The 25,772-nt window shown below is 33.0% G+C and overlaps 1 protein-coding gene across 8 annotated transcripts in view; it reads right to left on the bottom strand.

Annotated features, from left to right (window-relative positions):
- MLLT3 (MLLT3 super elongation complex subunit) overlaps window positions 1-25,772 on the bottom strand; it is a 300,025-nt gene that overhangs the window by 148,466 nt on the left and 125,787 nt on the right. For all 8 annotated transcript variants that reach the window (XM_007498060.3, XM_056806668.1, XM_007498061.3 and 5 more), the window contains one exon: window positions 1,744-1,826. In XM_007498060.3, the coding sequence (XP_007498122.1) occupies window positions 1,744-1,826 (83 nt within the window). The remainder of the gene's footprint in view (window positions 1-1,743; window positions 1,827-25,772) is intronic.

The raw sequence follows: 25,772 nt of genomic DNA, 5'->3' as shown, positions 1-25,772 counted from the left end.
TTTGCCTGAAAAGTTAGTAAACTGAACATATATCATTTGACCTAATGATCTGACTACTATGCCAACACTCTAGAAAGATCAAAGAGAGAGGAAAAGATCCGATTTATACAAAAATATTTATAGCAGATCTTTTTTTTTATCACAAAAACCAAGAAACTAAGGGAATACCCATAAATTGAGGGAATGGCTGAACACATTTTGATATATGAGTGTAATGAAATATTATCAGGCTGTAAAAAATAAGGGGAAAGATGATTTCAAAGAGACAGTGAGAGACTAATATGAAGAGATTCAGTATGCAGTAAGCTGAACCAAGGGAACTATTTACACCTCAAGAATAATGTAAAAACCAATAACTTTTAAAGATTTAAGAACTCCAATAATTTTACATTCAACCATTATTGCTACCCAACTCCTGATAGATGGTGGATTAAATATGGAGAATGAAACAGATATTTTTAGATGCAGTCAATGTAGTTGTTTGTTTTGCATAATTAAGAACTATAAGAATTTTGTTCAAGCCCCGGATGGGCCATCGGAAAAAAGAAACATTTTCTTGCAGCATCTAGGTGGCTCAGTGGATAGCATACTAGATCTGGAGTCAGGAAGACTCATTTTCCTGAATTTGAATCTGTTGGAAACACTAGCTTTGGAATATTGAGCAAGTCAATTAACCTTGCTTGCCTCAGTTTCCTCATCTGTAATATTAACTGGCAAAGGAAATAGTAAACCACTCTAATATCTTTGCCAAGAAAAATACAAATAGGGTTTTGACTGAATACTGAAATTACTGAATAATAAGAAGTTCAAATCCCTCATTTTAGAGATTAGGAAAGTAAAACCTAAATAGATTAAATAATTTAACCAATCACATAAATGATCTTTACCACAAAACCTACTATTTTTATTGTATCTCTGTATCTACTATCATCCCATTACATTTCCTGTTACCCATGCTCCAAATCCTGTTATCTTGACTGTTCTTTTTAACCCTTTCCCCACATTTAATCAGTAGCCAATTAATTAAGCCAATCAGTAGCAAGTGAATTCTACCTCTGTCTAATCTTTCACAAACATGTGCTCTATTACACTGCCCTCCTCCATGTTAGAGATATCATTAAGTTGAATTCTCTGACTTCAGAAATAGTAAGTGAATATCTCAATGAAGATATTTGAGCAGGAACTGGTGGCCATTTGCTGGGGATGCTATAAAAGAGTTTCTTATATTTGATGACTTCTGAAGTCCCTTTCAACTCTTGAGCTTCTATGATTTTGAACACCTCCACCATAGAAATAAAAATCTTTCCACAACTACTAGTATTCTTCATAAGATGCTATGGCAAAAACAAAAACAAAATGAAAAGAAAAGCCAAATTTCCTTCCAACTGAATATCAAACACCAGAGATGGTTCTTTCCAAGACAAAATCCAGTGGTACTGTTATTATGATGAGGAAGTAGAATATGAAATTGTAAGAATAAAAGTTTTGTTATCACATAAACAATAATTTTTCCTTCTACAAAATACTTCTGAAGAATTATTATTTTTCCAACTTAAGAAAATTTAAAATCTGAAAAAGACATATCAATAATCTACCTTATTGTAGAAATGTCTCTGAGAGATATTCTGATAATTAAAGTATTGGCATAACAAAACAGCTACATAATTATTACATAAAAAGACATTTAACAGAATTTCAAAGGGATTTTCCAAAGACTGACATAAAAAAGTAAAGGTTACCTACCTTGTTTTTAAAATAAACCTCAATTGGCAAAATGAAACCAGCATACCCAGATTCTTCTACTTTGTAAGGTGGATCTTTGCACACTGCAACATGGGGAGAAAAAAGAAAAAATATACATATAAATAAAGATATTTTCTCTTTAAAAAGAAAAATAAATATATAGTATCCAGCTCAATCAGGTCAATCCAATTTCGTCAATTCTAACCCACCACCCTAATTCCTTAATCAATATTTACACAAAGATTGACTTCTAAAAACTATTTTAAACAAATGTTTTTGTTGTTAACACATTTGCTTTCTCTTTCTTATTACAACAAAGGTACCCATTAATGGGATAGAATGAAACAACAAGCTGCAAAGATATGTATAGAACAATTTTAGCCTGATACCTCATTATGCCTCACTTCTTTAACTTAACAAGCAGTTATATGTTAGGCTAGGTGCTAGGTGCTAAGGATAAAGATAATCCAATCCCTACCTCACAGGGTTTATATTCTGTAGGGGGAAGACAATAAAAAGAGAGACTAGAAGAATAAACGGAAAGGGAATAATGGTAATGAATTTTTGAGACTCAGAAGCTATGCTGTCTGGAAGAGGAATAAAAAAAATGGTGGCAGGCCTGAGACCTTCCTTTAAAAAAGAGATTCCAGAAAGCATCAGACCATCAATATGTATATCAATCACTCCTAATGATATAAATTTAAATTACGTGCCCAAGCTTAAAGTCAGAGAATCTCAAATTTAGAACTAGAAGTTACTGTCATCATTCAGTTGTGTCTGATCTTCATGATTCCATTTCAGATTTTCTTGGCAAAAGTAATAGAGTAGTTTGCCATTTCCCTCTATAAACCATTTAAAGATGGTAAACTGAGGCAATTAGAGTTAAATAACTTGCCATAGGATCCACAGCTAGTAAGGGTCTGAGGCTAGATTTGAACTCAAGAACATAAGTCTTCCTCACTTCAGGCCAGGAAGTAGCCTATCCACTTTACCACCAAACTGTCCAGAATTGATCTTAGAGTCTATCAAATCCCTTGATCAAATCTTATCACTTGGCAATGGAGGAAATTAAGGCATTGAGCAGTTAAGAGACAAACATTCATTTGGAAGAATGGAGGAAACATGAGGTTAGAATTAAATTAAAATTAAAATTAAATTAAAAATTAAAATTAAAAAATTTTAATTAATTTCATTAATTTAAAAAAATTTAAGTCTGAAATCAAGTTATAAAAGGTTAACACAATAGGAGAAGCTTTTCGAAGGCTATCATGCAATGAGACAATCTGGAACACTTAACTCTTTCAGCTCCCAAAAGTACATTTCTAGGATACTTTAATCAAATTTCTCAATTCCTCACATAGCCTAATCAATCTAGGTGACCCTAGACACACTTCATCGTTCTTCCCACCAGTCACCCTGCTGCTGGATATCTACTCTTCTTTCTAGTCCTGGGACCACAATCACATTAACATTGTCATTACTAGAAAAAAGAATCTCTCAATCTACTCCTCTATGAGTTCAGAAGCTTAGAAAATAAAGCCAGTATGAACACAATCCTTGAACACAAAATTAATTTATGTTCAAGATGTCTAAGTCATTCATAAGAATAAAACAATTCACTAAGCCAAGGTTACTTTATTTCTTTGTGTGTTTAATCATTTCTGTGTTTACTCATTCCAATGGTACTTGAAGAAAGCTTGTTTTGCTAATATCAGAAAAGTTACAATAATTTCAATTGATGACCACAAACTAATTCATAATTTTCATATTTGCATATAAATTATTCTCATTCAAGGAAACAAATATTAATGAATACATGTTATGGCTCAATGTAATTGATTGTTTTTAATCTTCCAAATGAATTAATCAATGTTAAGTTTTAATGGTCTATAAAAATTTAATACAAATTTAAACTAAGTAATATCTACATTCCATTTTAAATTTTATTTCCCAATAATAATTATGGGAATTATCTGAAAAAACTGTAGAATTTTTCACTTAAGTGATATAATACAAACTTTACAAGTACAACATAACTTTGGATGCAAGTTTCTCTATAATATGAACAAAGTCAAATGAAGAGACATTTTTCATTTAATTCTTTGAAAACACTACAAACAAAATCACTAATTAGAAAGAACTTCCACGCCATTTTGAAAAAGAATATTGAACTGAAAAGAATGGACCCTAAATTAAATCATAAAGTATTCCCTTCTAAAAGTTACTTCCATAATGAACCACTTCCTTATCATACTACCTTAATATGATTCTATACCTTTCCTCCTAAGATGTATTGGGCTTGGTTTCTTTGAATAAGTACATGAAGACTTGATGAGGCAATACAGGAAATACAAGTGATGTAAAAATAATCGATCAAATTTGTTTTTAAAAAATAAAAGGTGTCTATTCAAAAATTTCATAATAGCATTATATGCAGATTTTTAAGTGCAAGCAACTAAAACATACAGCAATAAATGAATGGTTGAATAAATAATAATACATTAAGATAATGGAATTCTGTAATGCAATAAAGACCAATAAGTATGAGAATTACAAGGATATCTAGAGATAACTTTATGAAATCATGAAAAGTGTGGGGAGACAGAAGCATAAAGATGAAATATACACTAATTTCAAATCAAATGAGAAAATATTAATCAGACTGAAAGAATAAAGAAGCTTTAAGGGTAATAAGAGTGACTAATAGTATTGGGTTAACAAAATACATCAAAAATAGCACATTTTAATATAGTTAGTGAGCACATTAAATGTATATTAAAGTTCAATGTTCGTTTTTTAATTAAAAATCAAGGATACTTAGCTCTTCCCTACTCAAAACAGATATTATACTAAAAAGCACAATGCTTATCCAAAATTACATTATGGAATCAGACAATCTAGCAGATATTTACAAAGTTGAGCTAATATGACCAAAATTGTCAAAAATAGTATTGTCAAAAACAAAAACCCAATTACAGTCAACCATGTCTTTGGAAAATACATAATTCTGTCAAAATAAAATTCTGGTACTTTTTCCACAATGTGTTTAATCAATAGGCCACCATAATCTGGTAGAACTTCCACATCTAGTCAAGAGTTTCAAGTTCTGAAAGGCTAGTTCCTAAGTGATTTTTTAAGAAATGTTAAAAATATACCTAAATCTATCAATAAAATGTTCAGTTTACTCTTGACATGTGACTTATCAAAAAGCAAAATAATCAAGTTTACCACAATTCAACCTGTGGCTTTTGAATCTTAGGACACCACATAGCTTGGTTTTATACTAATAGATGTGGGAGAAGAGGAGATAATCCTGAGAGGAGGAAGTACTAACAAAATCTGGATAAAGTTAATTATTCTTTTTTTTCTTACATCAAAACTCTTACCTTCCATCTTAGAATGGATTATATCAGTTCTAAGGCAAAAGAAAGATAAGGGCTAGGCAACTGGGTTTAATTGACTTGCCCAGGATCTCAGAGCTAGGATGTATCTAAGGCCACATTTGAACCCAGGACTTTCCTTCTCTAAGCCTAGATCTCTATGCACCGAGTGACCTAGCTCTTTCTCCCAATTATTCTTTTTTTTTTTTAAACCCTTACCTTCCGTCTTGGAGTCAATACTGTGTATTGGCTCCAAGGCAGAAGAGTGGTAAGGGCTAGGCAATGGGGGTCAAGTGACTTGCCCAGGGTCACACAACTGGGAAGTGTCTGAGGTCAGATTTGAACCTAGGACCTCCCGTCTCTAGGCCTAGCTCTCAACACACTGAGCTACCCAGCTGCCCCCCCAATTGTTCTTAAAAAGAAAGAAAAGTATAAAAAAGAGGGAAAGTGAGATCAAAATCACAGAATTATATTTATAAGGATAATTGTCTATTCAAAAATTTGGAAATGACACAATACTAAGAAACAGAAAATCTAAACAAAATACTATAATCCTATGAATTCAAACTGTATTTTGATTTAAGTAAAAATTTTAACAAAATGATTATTATTATTATGTTTCCTGTGGCAATCCTACTAAATCTATAAATGAAATATAGTTAATGGTTTTTCAATAATTCTTGGTATATGATCAATACAAATGCTATTATTATGTTAGTCCCCCTTGCTTTGCATTGTTTGGTGCAGATTTCACCATGTGTCTTTGGGTTCTTGGGAATGTTAACATAATATTCTATCATAATAACTTGCCATAATTTCTTTGATCATTTTAAGACATTGAGCTAAAAACACTCAGATTTCAGATTTTATTATTATAAACCTCTATGTAGGTCAAAATCCAAGTAATGTTTTCTCTCTTAATGATATTTTTATGACATTGATCTTGAAATGACAATCAGGTGGACAATAGGGCAATGTCCAGTTCTATGACTCATATTATATGGCTTCAAGGCTCAAAGTTTTTACACCAAGAATTATTTTTTAAAAGTTTCTTCTCAACCCTGTGAACAAAAAAATTTATTTCTTATTTTACTTCTATGGTTTGACTAGCATTTAAATAATGTTATACAACACCAAATATAAAAATGTAGAAATACTAGCACCCCAGTATTTTGTGGGACGGAACTGTGAACTGGTTTTGCCATTCTGGAAAGCAATTTGGAGCTACACACAAGAAGTGACTAAATTATACATATCCTTTGACACACTGACACTATTATTACTAGGCTTATACAACAAAAAGATCAAAGGGGGAAAACGTATATTTGAAAATATTTAAAGGGTTACTTCTTTAAAGAGAAGTACATGAAACTAAGCAGAGGTCTTGGTTACAAGGAAATGGTTAAACTAATTATGTTATTTGATTATAATGGTATATTATTACAACTGTGAGAAATGATGAAAGGGGTTATATGAAATAATGGAAAATGTAGTGAGCACAACTGGATGAACAATTTATTCAGTAAAAACTTTGAAAGACTTCACTTTGATCAATGCAAGGGCCCACCAAGACTTCTGAGGTTGGGATGAAGCATGTTAACCATCATCTGAGAGATGATAGAATGAGCCATATTTTTATATATGACCAATATGTGAATTTGTTTAGTTCTTCTCTGTGCTCATTTGTAATAAGAATTTTTATGTTTTCCTCAGTGGGGGAGTGAGGGACAATTTTCAAGGGAGAGAAGAAGAGAGCAAAAGGAATGGAAAAAAAGGGGGGGGGAGTGTCAGAGTATTTTTAAATACTAAGAAGAAAAAGGTCAGAAGGAAACACAGATAAGAACAACAGCCTTGAAAGGGTGTAGAATTTAACTCACAAAATTCTTGATCTACTTAACCAGAAGGAATCATTTTGTTCTGAAAGGTGGCACTACTTGAATTTTATCTTTTCCTTATGATAATATATTCTATTTCCCATTATTCTTATTCAAGGGCATTCTTTATTCTTACATACTAAAACAGAAGTGCATCAAAATCTAGATTCATATCTCATCCTTCTATCCACCAGATACCTAGCATAGTGCCTTACTCAATTACCATTGAGTGAATGAATGAATGAGAACTGTAGTATTAGGGGCAGCTGGGTGGCTCAGTGGATTGAGAGCCATGCCTGGAGACAGGTCCTTTGTTCAAATCTGGCCTTAGTCACTTCCTAGCTGTGTGACTCCGGGAAAGTCACTTAGCCCCCATTGCCCAGCTCTTACTACTCTTCTGCCTTAGAATGAATACTGTATATTGGTTCCAAGACAGAAGGAAAAGGTTTAAAAATAAAATTAAAAAAAAAAAAGAACAATAGTATTGTGGAAACAGGAAAGGTCTTACAGCAAGAAGACTCATTTTTTTTTTTACCTTTCTTATCTTCCCAGGGTTTACTACAGTATAGCACTTAGTAGGCATATAAGAGATGCTTCTTGGTAAGATTGACTAGCTCCATCTGCTATGCCATACTTCCTCTAAAATGATTAGAGGTAGAGGGCAATCTTTCAGACCTCAATTTATAAGATTAAAAGAATGGAATAACAAATGGGAAAAAATACTTTGAATTTAGAAAAATATAAGATAAAAAAAATCCTTTTTTTCTGTTCCATTGTCTTCTATTTCAGAAGCTACAAAATGAAGCAATTAACCTTTGATGTGAACACAAGTTCTACTGATATACATCATATCCGGATGATAAGTGAACTGTTCTAAAAAGTGATGATCATCTCTCAGCCAGTTAAAAAGCTTAATAAAGGTCAAAGATTCAAAGTGGATGCTAAAACTGAACTGGGCTGATCTCTGGAGATTTTCTCAAGGATGTTACAATAAAGATGGGGTTTAGCTTTAATGTATCAATGAGGTTGGGATTTTGTTTCCTTTGGGGCAACTTTATATTAAATATATCCACAAAATTTCTTTTAGGACATTTTAAACTTTTGACTTTTACATTTTGTCCTTTACTAATATATGTGTAGTATCTTCCTATAGAAAGTACAGTGGAAAAGTCAGAAGTTGTTTAACAATTTTCCATCATGTCTGACTGTTCTTGACTCCCTTTTTCAGGGAGGGGCAGGGGGTTCTGGGCAAAGACACTGAAGTGGTTTGCTATTTCCTTGTCCAGCTCATTTTATAGAAGATGAGGTAAATGGGGTTAAGGGAATTGTCTGAGGTCACATTAGAACTCAGGTCTTACTGACTCCATACTTCCCAGCTTCCCTAGAGTCAGAAGACAGTTTGAATTCTACCTCATATTCTTATTAGTTAGGTGACCCTAGGCTAACCACTTAATAGCTGAATGACTCATTTTCCTCCACTGTAAAATAAGAATAGATAAAGTCATTTACCTTCCAGAGTTATTGTGAGGATCAAATAAAATGTTTTTTAAATACTTTGCAAACACTATATAAATGCTAGCTATCATTATTGTTGAACTCCACTCTGGGAAACCTTGGCTTCTACAAATCCCCTACAAATCTACACCCCACAAAAAAACCCCACTGATAGACAGTATATACAATAGCCATTACAATGTGAAAGAAAATAATATTTATCAAGTATACGCAATATTAGTTAACATATAAAACCATGAAAATGTTCTTTTAAATGATCACATAATCTAAAGGAGTTATCTTACAAATTTAGGATCAATTAATGAGATGCCCAGTAATGTGTGCTAGTACTTGGGAATCTATAGCTGCATAGTACATGAAAAAAAAATTATGTGCACTAATACAGGTCATATATTTAGATCAATCTACTAAGTTTCATTGGTGTTGTGAATTCTTAATAATCAATGGTGTAGTGAAATCCCTCTACCAATGCAAAAAAGGTAATTTTTGCACAATTATTGTCTTATAAAACTTCCTGTTTTATAGGTCGTTAACTAGAAATAGACAATAATTGTGCAAAAATTACCTTTTTTGCATTGGTAGAGGGATTTCACTACACCATTGATTATTAAGAGTTCACAACACCAAGGAAGTCACAGGAAGTGATGAAAAGGAATGGTGTTTAAAAATGCCAAGAACTTCCTGTGATGACATCTTTTGCCTTCAATTTGACCTTGGAGGAGCTCTGACTGAAGATCTTGAACTACTTCTATTTTCCCTTAGAACTACCACATGGGGTGAGTGAAAAAGGCTGACTCCTTTCCTGGATTTTTCTGAAGGGTCTAGCCTCAGGAGAGGCCTCCCCTCTTGAGAGATGCTTCCTGCATCTCCAGGTCCTTGGCTCAAGGCTGGGGATCCTCCAACTAAGGACTAATTAGCCCTGCCTGGGTTGAGCTAGGGGCCAGAGCAAAATACTTAGTGTGTAGGTTAGATATCTTACCCTATCCTCTCTCTGATTTTCTTATTTTCACTCTTTTCTATATTTTAAAAATAAATTGCAAAAAAAAAATAATTTTGGAATTGATTAAATTCCTGGTGACCCTATTAAATAATCCAGTCCAACCTTTTATATCAACCCCTTATATTTCTTCCCCTTACAATACTATATATGGAAAAAGAATCTAACAAGGGAATCAAATACAAAATATATACCAAGAACTGGGGAGAATCAAGAGAGACATCTTGTATGATCTAAACTTAAAAGCCAGGGGAAAAAACAAAGGGCAAAATGGCAAAAGGATAAAAGACTTCAAGATCATACCACATGATGACCAGCTGCACAAGCTCAAAAAGTACATGGTATTTGAAATCCTTGTCTACTCTGAATGTCTATGATTCTGTACTTCTATGAAGTGAAGGTGAAAAAAGAACTTAATTTTAGGCATGCAGGACAGACTATGAAAAGGTATGGAGATAAAATATGAGGAAAATGACAGCAAGCATGTAACTATTAGCTGTATCATAAAATGCAAAACAGTATAACATACAATAAGCCTGGAAAAATCATTCTTCCATCAGATTGTGAAGGGTTTTACATCTAAATAGAATACTTTACCCTAGGAGCAAGAGGAGTTTCTTGAGCTAGGGAGTAACCCTACCAAACTTTGGTGAGAGATAGGTGGCAGGGGTACAAATGAGGAAGCTATAATCTACATGAGAAACCTTGACTAAGCTGGGTGCTGTATGAGTTAAAAAAGGGGGGATGGATACAATATATATTCTGGAATAAAAATCAGTAATGCTTGGCAACAGAGAGCGGGAAAGAGACAGAAGGGAGAGTTTGCAAAACTGGTGACTAAACTGAAAATGTAAAGAAGAGTTAATGGTTTGGGACAGTAGAGTCACTGTCAAATAGAAGTAAAACCTAGCAATCTAAACTAAAAAATCCCTACAGGATTCATATTAACTTAGTTATGAAATGTACTATTATCTATGTTATATTAAATTTTTATTCATTATGTTCAATATTTACTAATTATGATTTGTTTTAATTTGCAAGTACAGCTCCATGATCCTCTGGTTTTAGAGAAAAGATAGGGGGCAGCTGGGTTGCTCAGTGGATTGAGATCCAGTCCTAGAGACAGGAGGTCCTACGATCAAATCTGACCTCAGACACTTCCCAGCTGTGTGACCCTGGGCAAGTCACTTGACCCCTATTGCCTAGCCCTTACCACTCTTCTGCCTTGGAGCCAATACACAGTATTGACTCCAAGACAGAAGGTAAGGGTTTAAAAAAAAAAAAGATAATACTCTGCCTCACCCTGGATTATTCTCATCATGGCCTGATTCTCAACACTAGAAATCACAAAACTATTCAAACTGGGTCCTCTACAAATATATCAGGTGATGTTATCTGGCTCACTGCTATATACTAACCCATCTAGTCTTCTATTATTGACTCTTCAACATTTGTTCCAAACCATTTCTTCTCTTCTCAAGTTACCCATCCCACATCCTCTGTGCTTCTCAATAAAAGTCCTTATCAAATCCTTTCCCTTACTGTAAAGTGTGAAAACTGGACCATACGTTACAAACACTTGCCCTTCTTTCCAACACTACAGTCCAAATCACCAGAAAGAAACAAAACATTTTCCATTTGTCTCAATAATGCACATATTATGTGCATTTGTATATACCAATACAATATAGTAGGGGTTTAATAAGTGCCTTTTTACCCATTCATTCATTTTGTGTATACATGGTCTTTTATTCCCATCTCTATTCTGTAACATGTTAATATGATTTAAAAGAGTTCTACAGAGATTTAAAAGATATAACTTTCATTATCTTCTGATTACTAATCAAGTAAATCACTGTATTGGGGAAATCAGCAAGCATTTATTAAGTCATTGGGTATAACAAACACTTACTTGTGCCACCCACTAAGTTATTGGCTGGGAATATAAAGAAAGGCAAAAATAGCCCCTGTAGACAAGGAATTTACATTCTAATGGTGGAAGGAGCAGGGGCCTCAATATGTAAAAAACAATGTACATACAAAATATATAGAGGAAAAACTGGAAAATTTTTCATAGAAAAGGCACTACAATTGAGAGGGCTAAGGAAAGCAAATTAAGATCCAAAAATTAAGTATTAGAATAGCCTGAATCATGGAAAGTTCTGAATAGTCTATTCAAAAAACTCTCTTTCGGATTCTTATAAACACTTGTTTCTATAAACACTCCACTCTACACTGCAATTTAAGAAAGCTTTACTTTGACTGATGTAACCACAAAGACAAAAACCTCCATTTGTGAGATTGCCCCCAACCACAAAGTGAAAGAAATATATGAATATGTCTGTAAAGCTTTCACTTGCTTGGCAATATTCCTGACATATTTCTAAGAGCACCCCATCTTACATTAGATAAGATGTTTTACAAAAACCAGGAAGGCAAATGGACTTTGAAAAAGGATCATCCTGCATTCAACACTGGATAATGAAAAGATCAAAAGATATCAAAAGAAAGAAACAGAAGCAAGAAGAGAAGATGCCTTGATTTCCCACCAATTAAAATGTTATTTTAAATCAAGGATTTAAAAGTTATTTAGAAAAACAACGAAACAGCAAGGAATTTGGAGTAAGAGGACTTGAGTTCAAATCTTAGCTCTATTTACTACCTGTATAACCTTAAACAAGTCACCGGAACCCTCAAAGTCTCAGTTTCCTGTCTGGAAGATGAGAAGATACAACTAAATAACCATCAAAGTCCCCGTGATGATGGATCTTATAGATAATGGATCAGGGAAGTGTTAATAAAACTAATGGGCTCCAGCATTTTGGACAGACTCCCAGTAGAAGAGTCCTTACAAAGCATGGACATGAACTGAATAGGATGAAGAACCACAGATGGATTGCACATTTTACTGTTGGATGAACCACTGGTACTGAGTTTACAAATCCATTGAAGCAAATAGGATTAACTATCATGGAAAAAAAATATTGTCATGTTGACTATGGAGCGATGGTACATTCTAACTCTAAATCTATGATCCTATTATATAGTCCAAGTTATTATTTTGTTGTTGAAGAAATTGATAGCCAGAGAGCTTCAAAGATGTGACAAAAGCTACACAATAATTGAAAGAGATAAGATCAGCACATAGTCTGCAAACGTAGCATTCTTAGAATTGCACATCCAATTGTTAGTAATCATAGTTTATATCTGAAGTAAAATTAACATAAAAATAGTCTTAGTTTTAAATCAGTCTCATGTTACTTCAAACAAGTAAGGAATCACAAATGCCCCCTTGTTATTTAAAAATAAGAAACTGGCACAACAGTTTGACCTAATCATCAAAGTCATATCACTCATTTAAGTCAAATCAACAAGCATTATTTAAAAGCACCATATGCCAGACACTGTAATAAGCAACGAGGATACAATGAAAGGCAGCACACAGTCTTTAATCTCATAGAGTTCACTCGAATGGGGGAAACAATATGAAAACAACTATGAACAAATAAGATATTTATGGAATAAACTGGAGATAATTACAGAAGGAAATCACTATCATGATGGAAGATAGGGATAAACTTCATAAAGAAGGTGGCATTTTACTGAACCTTGAAGGAAGTCAATGAAGCCAGAAGGAAATACATTTGATGCATGGGAAACAGGCAGTGAAAATATTCAGTCACGAGATGTCTTGGAATGTCTTAGGCTAAAGAAGAATTTATACTTGATCCTGGAGATAATAAAAGAGCAGGAACTAGAACTCAGGTCTCCTATACCAATGAATCAGGATTCAGTTTTTCAACCATATAATAAAGTCTCCCTAGTTTAGTGTCACTTTAGATAAAAAATTGACACTGAATCTGAGTGATGCTAATACTACAATAAGTTTATTAAATGGGTATAATGTAATTTTTACTGTTCTCTCTGAGCTGGTTATCTTTCCTTTTTTTTTCAAATGATAACTATGATCAAAACAAGTGACCACATTCTTGTAATCAAGGAATAATGTTCTAAATTGACTAAATAAAAATTTCAAAAACAAAAAATAAAAAGACATATATTTAATGGGGGAAAAAGTGACAATTTATTGGCCAACATGTTAATGGTAAGACTCTGCAGAATAGGAGATAGGAAATGGAAGGAAATGGAAGCATTTTTAGAGAACCTATTATATGCCGGGCACTGGGATAAAGAATTTAAACAAATAGTATCCCATTTGAGATATTAAAAGAACCTAAAAAGTATATTTATGCTACCTGTATTTTTGTTGCTTTTACTAGTTTCACATCTTCAGTAAGTTTTTCATTATCAAGTGATATTGTGTTATTTTTTTAATTAGATAGAAAATAGGAAGATCAAATTTCAATTTTGTCAAGAATTATTAAGTGATGATCTGCATTCATTCTGAACTTTACTTTTAGGTATCAGGGTGTTTGTTTCATAATTGACTGTCTTACTTAACAGAATAAATGTTAAGAAATATTTAACATTATATTGTCCTTTTAACTTCTAGGGAAAGATTGTTTAACTCTGAAGACATACCTGCTATACAAATGTAGCAAACCACATGACAATACAGCTCATCTAAATCATGAAAATATGTTTATTGACAGTAAGAGTGGCAGATGGAGGCCATGTTGAGCTTCAGTACTCAGATTTGATCTCATTTGCACATACCATATTAAATAATTGTTATGCTGCATTAATTATCAGTTGGAGCAAATTTAATGCATTAGTCTCGCTTTTGTTGACTTTATTTTGAACTTTGTTTTATTGAAAAAATTTAAATGTTGCACTTATGCACAACTTGTACAGAAAGAAAAAGTCTTGTTCTTAATCATTGCCTTTTTCCTTCCATTCAGGTCTCCTTTGCTCAACTCATCCCTATGTGTAAACTCCTTAGGAAAACTTTGAATCAGGTTACCAAAAGAAATACAATAAGTAAAATCTTAACACACTCATTTGATTGACGCGGGTTTTTTCCCCCACTCTGGACTTTTTGTAAGAAGGTTGCACTACAACAGGGGTTCTTAAACTTTTGGAGAGCATGGAAACCTTTGGCAATCATAAAGCCTATAGCCTTTTCATATTCATTTTAAAATTTATAAAACAGGATATCAAACAAAACACAAGATATTGAAATATAGTCATCAAAATATTTTTTGTAAAAACAAGTTTGTGTATCACTGGTTAAGAACCCACAGATTAGATGATCTCTAAGACCCCATCCAACTCTAAAATGTTATAATATATTCTAAACACAGGTCTTTCCAAGCCACAAAACTGGGTTGCTTATTTCAGTTGTTATTATCGTCTTGATTCAGGGTTCAAAAGGAAAGCAATTTTTTTTTGTGGTTATGGTAGAAAGGGAGAGTACATAATATTCCAGTGTACTGAAGGGTACATATGTTGGGTGTATACATACACACACACACACACACACACACACACACACACACACACACACACAGTCACTTGTCTGTTATAAATGCAAACTAGTCAACAAAATTAGCAGAGCTGAATGGCAATGAAATGATACATTCAGAATGGAATTTCTAAATATCTATTTTGTGAAAAACTTATACTCAATCTGAGAACCTTCTGACTTTTATTCAACCATAAATTTCATTCTACATTTCTTCAATAGATGCTTAACACATTCCACAAAAAAATCTCAATAAAGTATGTTTTCATTTTAGTCTCTTAAAATCAAATCAGAGTAAATGTTTTGAGTAAAACTTGACAAACCCACTGATCACTGGTTTATATGCATAATGACACTGTAAATTTGGTTCCAATAAAGCTGAAATATGCTTATTGTGAAAATGTATCAATAAACTAAGCAATAACAGAATATACTGACATAATGGGAATAATATACTTTTAAAAGATTGAAAGAAAAAGTAAATTTATTTAAGTTACTTGAAAAGCTCTTACTCATCAGATTTTACCATATACATGTGTTTATTTTTAATTTTTTTTCATTATGAATGGAATATCAAAAGACAAGTACTTCAATATACAAAGAAAAAGAATTACGTCTAAAACTGTTGGCTTTTGCGCTGGTAATTATACTGCATTTTCAGTGCTTTTGTTCCTCCTACAATGAGGCACAGCTGAATACTTTTTTTTTCAAACTCTGTACCTTGAAATTGGGCATGAACCTACATCTCACACCAGGACAAAGTCAGCATGGATACTTGATCTAGAAATTAAGGGTGACACTACAAACAAATTAGGGGAACCTAGAAACAGGTAACTTTTAGACATGGATAAGGGAAGAATTTGTGACCAAACAAGATATAGAGAACATTGAAAAAATTAAATAGATAATTTTATAACATTAAATTTAAAGGGGGTTGTACAAATAAAACCAATGCAACCAAAATTAAAAGGGAAACAACTAATTTTGAGGGAAATCTGACAAAAGACTCATTTCTCAAATATATGAAGCAAAGAGTCAAATTTATAAGAATGCAATGCATTCCCCAATTTTTTAAAAAAAATAGTCAAAAGATATGAACAGGCAATTCTGAGAGGAAGAAATTAAAACTATCCAGAATCCTATAAAAAAATACTTGCAAATCACTATTCATTAAATAAATGTAATTCAGGGCAATTCTGAGATACCACCTCACCCAACCTGATTGGCTAATATGACCAAAAAGGAAAATGATAAATGTTGGAGGGGGATGTGGGAAGTTTGGGACACTAATACACTTTTGGAGGAATTGCTAACTTATATAGCCATTCTGGAGAGCAATATGGAAACAGGCTCACAGGGCCACAAAACTAAGGATACACTATGACCCAGGAAAACCACTACTAGGTTTCTATCCCAGTGACATCAGAGATAAGGAGAAGGGACCTACCAGAAACGAAATATTTTTAGCCACTTTTTTTAGTGGCAAAGAAATGGGTAGTGAGGGGTTGGCCATCTCTTGGATAATGTATGAACAAGTTGCGATATATTGTACCATAAGGAATGATCAGCAGGATGAGTTCAGAAAAATGTGGAAAGACTTCTATAAACTGATACAAAGTAAAGTGAGCAGAACAAGGATAACGATGATCAATCGTGAAGGACTAAACCCTTTACCAGCAAAGCAAGGCTTCAATATGACCAAAAGTGGTGAAAATGTTATCTAGAGACAAAGAATGAATTGTTGGAATCTGAGTGCAGATCAAAACACGCCATCATCCACTATCTTTCCTTTATGAGATTTCTACAGTGTGGTGATGCTGGCAATAACCCTATGTCTTCTATCATGACATGAGCAATATGTACTATATGAATGTACAGGTATAAACATAACTATATCACACTTTTCACCACCTGGGGGGTGGGAAGAAGAAAATATGAAATTTAAGATGTCAAGAAAAATGTCAAAAAGTGTTACTATATGTTAACTGAAAAAAATAAAAATATTTAAAAATAAATAAAAGTGTGTCCCTTGCTACAATATTTACTAGAGTAACAGTGTTGCAGAAAAGTCAGCCCCCCAGCAAGAGCTCAATAACATATCAAGATGAAAATTTCTCCATAAAAGGATTAAATAAGTGCATCCAGTGTTTAAATACAAATTTCAGTCAATAACAGGAATGAAAATCTCTATTGCTTATATTAAGCATCAGTAAGCTATTTCATACATTAACCTATACCTCTAACCATTTTTAATATCCAACATAAACCAAAATTAGAACCAAAGTCACCCTGCTTCAGTCAAAACTTGATATTTTAATAAACCAGTTACAAAAGACAAAAATAATCAAATGAAAAACATGTTTATTTCTCAAAGAAGGTATGCTTTCTAATTTACTTTGATCAACAACCAACAGGAGACTACTATATCCAAAACATGTTCAACTGCCTCTTAATTTGTAATTTTATGTCATATAGATGAATGACATGATTACATTTTTTTTTTAAAAATTTGGTTCAACTGAAATGTACTTTATTCATAAATACAGACAACAGGAAAATTATATATTTTAACATTTTTCAAATCTTTTTTTCCCAAATAAATTTCCTACAATGATTTTTAATTTGTTGCTTACTTCTCCCAAAAACATTTTTTAATCTGGAATAATCTTGAACATAATGCATTCTGTAAAAATAAGATTTTTTAAATTAACTTTTCACTCACTCTTTGTAAATAAAAAAGTCTACTTGGAGCTACATTTCTTAGTAGGTACAATTAAACATATACCTTGTGTGTGCCTATGTGTACAAAAATATATATGTATATGAAATGAAATTTCATCAGGACTTTTAAATTTTTATGTACTAAGCAGTCATTTTCTCAAATTTCCATTCATTTCCTTTCGTGTTAGTCTTTGATTCCTACACTAAAGTGTGACTTAGTTGCCTAATCTGGAGTGACTCAAAAGAGTCTCAGACCTCTTGAAGTCTATTTCAGAGGAAAGCAAGTTCTGGCACATCCTACCAAGCCAGCAATTGATTATCAACCATGGTGACTACCTTACCTTTCCTCCTTGTACCAGTTTGGCTGTGTTCTGAGAAATTCAACAAAGGAGGATTAAAGACCAAATGATTAATTTATTTGCTCATAGCAACTCATAAAACCACCTCTTAAAAAAGGATAGAGTTGTGTTCTGGATTTGTAGAAGAATATCTACATATATAAGACTTTTGCGAAACAGAAGTAATTTCGTTCAATTTATAATTAAAATCCTGAAAATGGTTTTTATTTTACCAGTTTGTTGGTCAGTCATAAAATTACCTAGTACTTGAAGACTTAAAATATATGATTTTATTGTTTCTTCATGACATAACTAAGGAAAGAAATGCAGGTATTATTGTGTCCATTTTATAGATGAAGAAACATCAAGGATGTTCACAGAAAAGAAGCACATATTGTAACAGAAAAGGTAATGGGGGCAGAACTTATGTTCAGGGTTTACTCGATGCTCCGGGAAGTAATATTTCTACTACAACAGGTTTTCTCAACATTTTCTTTTCAGTTCTAAAACTGCTTTCAACAATATCACTCCCCCTGTAACAACAACAACAACAAAAAACAGTGTTGTGGTCCCTTAGGACAATGTAATATACTATGCACAATAGTTGTACAATTATTTACTACTTAAAATATGATTAAAGAGTTTTTAACACAAAACCCTTAGACCATTAGAACAAACTCTCCTCTATATGGGAACAACTGCATTATATCATACTGTCTCCCTAATACTAAAAACAGTTGTAAAAAGGACATTTGTAGATTTTAATATTAATTACAGAAAAAAACTATAAACAAATTAGTTAAATAAGATTATCTTCAATATTTTCTGATCAAACATCCCATATAATTTTTTTAGGGTTTAAACCAATTATAAACTACAAGAAAAATCATTCAAAGCAATAAGAACTGCTCTAAAAAGACTTGACCTATATAACTCCATATATTTTAGGAAAATGAAAATTTAGACAAAAGCAAATAAGAAGAAATATATGGATGAGAACAAAAAATATAGGAGTGATCAAAATGAGAAATGCATCAAACTCTTTCTCAATAGAGTTGGATAAACAAATTAGCATATATGATGGAAAAACTATTAGATGCATATTATATAGAATGGTTCTCTAGAGGAGGGGAATGAGGTGAATACATGGAAAATTTTAGATGATGTAATCACAAAAGAAAATAAATGGAATTTTTTAAAAGGTAGGAATGTGAACTTTTAACTGCAAATTTATTTTTTTTTTTGCCTTTAAGACAAAAGGAGCATCCTTTCTTATAAAAAAAGATTCTTTTCAGTTGCTGGCTCTTTTAATTATTAAAGGGCTATATATGTGAAGATACTCTTCTAAACAGCCTGATAAATTTATTAAGCGCTATGTGCCAGGTAATGAGCTAAGAATCCAGGGTGCTATTACAAAAGGGTAAGAGAGTTACTACTCCCAATCTTATAAACATCTTCTCATCCCTCTCTAAATTGCTTTCTCTACAATGATCTATCTGCAGTCTCACCCTGGAATATCACTCTGCCCCTGCGTTCACTTCATCTGATGATGATTTCCCCTATGAATCTTCATTTTAAGGAGAGTGCCTTGGCCAAAGGTCATTTTACTCCCTTTTTTAACCCTTACCTTCTGTTTTAGAATCCATACTTAGTATCAGTTCCAAGGCAGAATAGCTGTAAGAGTTGGGACACACAAATAATAAGTGTTGGAAACCAGACTTGAACTGAGGACTTCCCATCTAGCCCTTCCTGGCTTTCTACATACTGAGACACATAGCTGCCCCCATGTTTACTCCTTCATTCTTCTCCAGGCTCTGCTCCTAATTCTCTGGAATTTTTTTCTCTACCCTGCTCCCAAGTATTTATGTTCTCTGCCACTTCCCCAACTTTTCAGCTTCCTCTTATGTGTCATTTTCACTTATTAGGAAGTAAGCTCCTTGAAGTCGGAGATTGCTTTCATTTATGTTTGCAGCACTTTGCATACGGTATGGCATTAATTAAACACTTAGCAAATACTTATTTACTTGAGATAAGAGAAAGCATAACTATATAATTTTGAGCCGTAATATAAACAGATGTATCTGAGACCAAATTTGGATTCAAGTCTTTCTGACTAGCGCTCTCTCTATTTATGATGTCACTTTTGCTAGCTGCCCAAAAGATGCATTATCTCACTTGATTCTCACATTAGCCCAATTATTTCTTTTTATTTCACACCAAGGGGAAAGGAAGTCTTAGAAAGTTCAAAGGACTCACACAGAGTCACATAATTCTCCAGGATCTGAGGTTTTCCTAAGCCTAAGCTAAATCTCCCTGTACAATACGTCAAAGGTAAAGTGTGATCTTCAGGGGCAACATAGAGCACCACGCCTGAGGTTGGGGAGACTTATCTTCAGAAATTCAAATCTGGCCACAGACCCTTCCTTGCTGTGTGACCCTGGGCAAGTCACTCATCTGTCAAATGGACTGGAAAAGGAAATGGCAAACCACTCGAGTATTTCTGCCAAGAAAACCCCAAATGGAGTCAAAAAGAGTTGGTCACAACTGAAAACGACTAAACAAGAAAACCAAAAAGGATGGAGTACATTGCAGGCAAATTATGAGGAATAACAAGTGAGCTGCTTTAACATAAACCCAGAATATATGAATAGGAACAAAAAAGCTAGAATGGAGCCAGACTGAGAAGAGTTTTAAATAGAAAATGGAGGCATTTGTATTTTATCAGCAAGGCAATAGGAAACCATTTGGCCTTTTTGATTGAAAGAGTTACGTGGTCTAATTATTTTTATCACTATTATTTATATTATTATATTATATTATAATATTATTATATTATCATTATCATATTTAGGAATATCATTTTGACAGCCGTGAAAAAGAATTAGAGAGAGGAAAAACTGGAAGCATGGGAACCAATAAGCAGGCTAGTCCAATAGCACAAGGGAGAGTTCTACTACTAAATACAGATACTGCACTTTGCAAAGTCAAAGGCAGAATACTAGCAAAATGAGTTCAACTGCTTTACGGCACAGACTTAATCAGCGTGTCAACCACTGTAAAATGTAAATTCCTTGAGAACAGGGATGCTTTGCTTCCTGTTTGGGGATCCCCAATGTCTGGAACACACTGGGTGCTTAATAAATACTTATGGATTAATAATACTTCTGACTAGTTTCAAATGACACTTTTTTTTTAAACCTTACCTTCTGGCTTATATTCAGTCCATTGAAAAAGCAGTAAAAATTGGGCAATTGGGATTACATGACTTGCCCAGGGTCACAGACCAAGGAAGTTGTCTAAGGCCAGTTCTGAAGGCAGAAACTCACTGCTTGAGGTCTGGCTTGCTAACCATTGAACCACCTAGCTGCTCCTAAAACCCTTTTAATGATTAGTTCAATTATGAAATTATTTATTTGTAAATTATTTATATAATTATTTATAAATTAATTATTAAATGATTATTTAATTATTTAAGTGATTCAAAAGTTACTATACCACAAGAATCTGACACCAAAAATGAACAATTAGGTCAGAGTGCATATATTGTTACTGACTCATTTTCCTTAAATAATTCCTATGAAAATGTTTTCCAAATCTCTTTCTGATGTTCATAAAAGTCATGCTCATTTCAAAAATTATACGGTGTCATTCTCTGCAGTGCCTGTTTGTATCAATTTGATGTTTCTATGAGGTGAGAATCCTCTGGATTAAAAAGCTGAGTAGACAAATCTGACTCATAAATTAAAAGAGAAAATCTGACACTTTACATGAGGTCTTTGCCAGCATTTCATTTCAATGACTTACAAATGCATTTTTTGAACTATAATTATCCAAGAAGATTCAAATGTATGAAACACATTACCAAGATTCATTACTGAATTCTTTGTAATGAACATTTCATTTTTATGATTATGCCTTCAACTTACCACTAAAAGGAGCCTAGACCCTTTTATTGGACCAACACAGATTTTTGGCAGTTTTTCCTATTCCCCATCTATAGTCTTCCTCTCTGTTGTAAACTACTTTAAATTATCTAGGTCAGTTATGTGTTTGCACAAATTAATATATGAAATTAATAAATAAAATTAATAATTGTTATAAATTATAAATAATATCAATAAAATAAATTTTGCTACTATTAATAATTAATAACACAAAGATTAAATTGTCCACAAGCATTTATTAAGTGTCTATTATTTATCATCCAGGCATTATGCTAAGTATTGAGAATGAACAGAAAGGCAAGGAAAGAAAGGGAAAACATTTTAGTTTTTTCTTATATCACATGAGACGGAACAGTACGTAAGCTATATAGTTACGTAGTAAATATATGTAGAATTTAATCTAAATGTACTTGTCATTTTACCTCATAATCTGAAACGAATCACACAAAATTAAATTCAGCACAGGCCACTGTTCAAGCATGAAAATAAATTAGTCCTTGTACCTCAGTAATGCCTCCTCATCCTGAAAACCTTCAGGAAAACAAGTCTAAAGCTCGTAATTATAGAGACTTTATTTTTCCTGAAACTGTCAAGTGACTCCACTATTCATGCCAACATTAAACATTTTTTTAGATTAAATGATGATTACCAAGCAATGGGGAACTGGCTGGATCCCATGTTCGATTTAGTAACTGAGGGTTTAAATAAGTTCCTTGACAAACAAACAAAAAAAGGCATTCACCATCTGTGCATAAAAGGCCATACTTTATAACCTATGATCCTTTGTTTTTATATCATACTATAAACATGTTATAAATAGCTTGATGGACAGTTTCACCTTTAACTGAACCAAGTCGAGTTAAAATGAAGATAGGGGCTTTTATCCAATTCCTTTCACTGGGGCCCATTACAATGATGCTGCCAGAGGGATTCCACAGGAGCCTGAGATATCTTGGACTTACATTCTATTTATTTTGGAACTGTGGATTCTTCCCTTATTAAATCTTCTTTTTGCCAAGAGAAAATTGGAATAAAAACCAGAAAAGCTAAGATGTATAGATATTTCAACTTGCTATAATAGCATGAGATTTCAAGCCTAAGGGGGGAAAAATGTCAATGTTGTTCATGTTTTCCTTCTTCAAAAGGATATCTCTCATAACAAAAAAGTACACTGAAACAAAACAAATCAACACATTGGCCAGGTTTGAAAATATATCATTCTAGGGCTTCTGTCTGGGGCAGTAAAGGGAATTAATAGAAAAATTATTTTCAAAAAAGACAAAAATGAAAAATGTAAAGAAGAATTTTTTTAAAAAGAAGAAAAACAGCTCATGAAGTCACAAAAAAAGTTTATTTTTGTTACCAAACTGTTAACATGTAAATTTATAAGAATTTCATATGTATATAATCCTCTTTTTAGTGTCCTGTATGTTAGAATGTTAGTTTCTTGATTATGATATTCACAACAAAATAATAAAATATACATATAGCACAAAAAAGAAAAGTAAAAGTTTTAATAAAATTATATTTCACTATTTCTCCTTTTATTATGATAAATTGCCTAGAAAACATTTTGGATAATAGAATTGGGAACTAAAATACTACTGAAAGATAGAAATCAAGAATAAAAACTAACAAGATAAAATTATATTAGGACAAATGTAGAATCAATACTTATTTTTCAAGACAAGTTTTTAAGTAAAAATGGGGGTTCAGGGGGGACCCAAAACTAGAAAAGAACTCATGAACAAAAAAAAATCAAAAGGTTCCAGTGAATTTCAAGTTCAAAATAAACCATGAGGTAGCTGTTTCAAGAACTAATATATTCATACCTTTTAATAGATTTACATTCAGTTGGATATATTGTAGTGTGGATACTCCTGCCAATGTAACAAAATCACAACCTATCAATCGCTTAATACCCTGTGCAATTCTTCTTCACCTTCTCCCATAAATCTCCAAAAAATCTCCCATAAATCTCCAAAAAAGAACTGGTAACAAGGTATAGGCAATTTCTTAGAGCACTTAATGTTCAACAAAAACTGCAACCATTGGCTGCTAACAGAAACACAGTAACTACAATGAGAAGACTGATAGTCATAGGCTGTTCTGCCCTATTTTGAATCTATCTATAGAAATTTATATGGTTGGGCTGTGACAGTTTACAAAATCATAATAGAACTAGTTTAAAAATTGGAAATATTCAGCATGGGGAAAAGAAAACTTGAGCAGCTTTCAAATATTGTTAAACATTGTTATAAAAGACTCAGCTTCATCTTCCTAGTCCCTGCCAGTACAACTAAGACGAGTATGTGTAAGTTACAGGGATGTAGATGTTCAAGATAAAGAAAAATCTCTGAACACTGGTCAATATCCAAAAAGGCAGCGGACAGCCTCAGGAAGTAGTGAGTTCCCCATGTTATCAAAGGACTTTAGAAAGAGTCTGGATGACACTTGCAGATACTATAAAGGAGAGTTCATAAAATGATTGAGTTGAACTTCTAAATCTGTTAATAGTCTATATTATTTTGATTTCCTTAAAATAAACAAAAAACTGTTTTCTCAGGAAAAATGCAGAATATGCTCTACAATGCTACAATTTACTAACTGGAGTTCAGTTATTCCCAATCAATAAAGTTGCAAAAAAGACCAACGTGAACCCATACAATAAAAGACTAAACAACAGAAACTCCAAATTCTCTAACATCAATTCCTATGATCTTAGAAAAGCAAAAACCAGCTAAAAGTCTGGTTTCCTTTGCCTGCTACCTTTGTGTACTGCTTCATGAGTTTTCTAGAATCCATAGGACTATGTCATAAATTTAGAGGAAAAAATATGGATAAATGTGCTGGGGACTCCCTAAAGCCCCAAAGTATAATCATGAGTGAAAAGATTTGCTGATTGTTGAACTGAATAACTTTATGTAACAAATCAAGGTGACTGCCAGGAAACCACCAGATGGAGGAGTGCAAAGCTCAAATAAAACTCTTTATCAGTACAGTGAAACATTAGCTCCACCCCCACACCCTTTCAATTTAGTTTGCCAAAACCCTTTATTCACAAAGGAAGAGAAAAACTGGGAAGACTAGAATTAGGAAGTTTTTACAATTTATTCCAAGAAAAGAAAAACTAAACAGAGTACCAAAAAAAGAAAGAAAGAAAGAAAGAAACTCACTAGAGGGTCACAAGACCCTAGCAGAGGGAAGGGTACATGCATTTATTAAGCACCTACTATTAAGTGTCAGATACCTAGTTAAGCCCTTTACAAAGATCACCTCATTTAATCCTCACAATAACAATAACCCTGGGAGGTATTATTATTATTATTATTATTATTATTATTATTATTATTATTATTATTTCCATTTTACAATTAAAGGAAATGGGAGGCAGAGATGCATTAAATTATTTGTCCAGGGTTAAAAAGATATTAAATGTATGAAGCTGCATTTACATTCTTGTCTTCCCCACTCCATGCCTGGCACTCTATCCACTATGTCGTCTAGATGCCTCAGGTTTGTCACAAAGTTATTCAACAAAGTAGAATGTTCAGAATTTACTCAGATACTTATGGAGTGCCTATTATGCAAAAGATACTTTGTAAAAACTCTGCAGATTATTTAGTCAAATGGGCCTGTGACAATAGTGGAAATAAATGCCATACAAAATTGAGAACATGGAGGCTACGCAGTATTTAGCTTCTACACTGGAGGGCTGCCTATTTTGTCAGTCATAGAGAAACTGAGGTCAGGATTGGAAATGGAATAAAATAGCAAAATGGAAATCAAAATGGATTTAATTATCATCTCTGTACAGCTTATTCTCAGATCAATA

Source organism: Monodelphis domestica, chromosome 7 (assembly GCF_027887165.1).
Source record: "Monodelphis domestica isolate mMonDom1 chromosome 7, mMonDom1.pri, whole genome shotgun sequence".
Taxonomy (NCBI): Eukaryota; Metazoa; Chordata; class Mammalia; order Didelphimorphia; family Didelphidae; genus Monodelphis; species Monodelphis domestica.
This window is presented reverse-complemented; position numbering and strand designations above follow the sequence as displayed.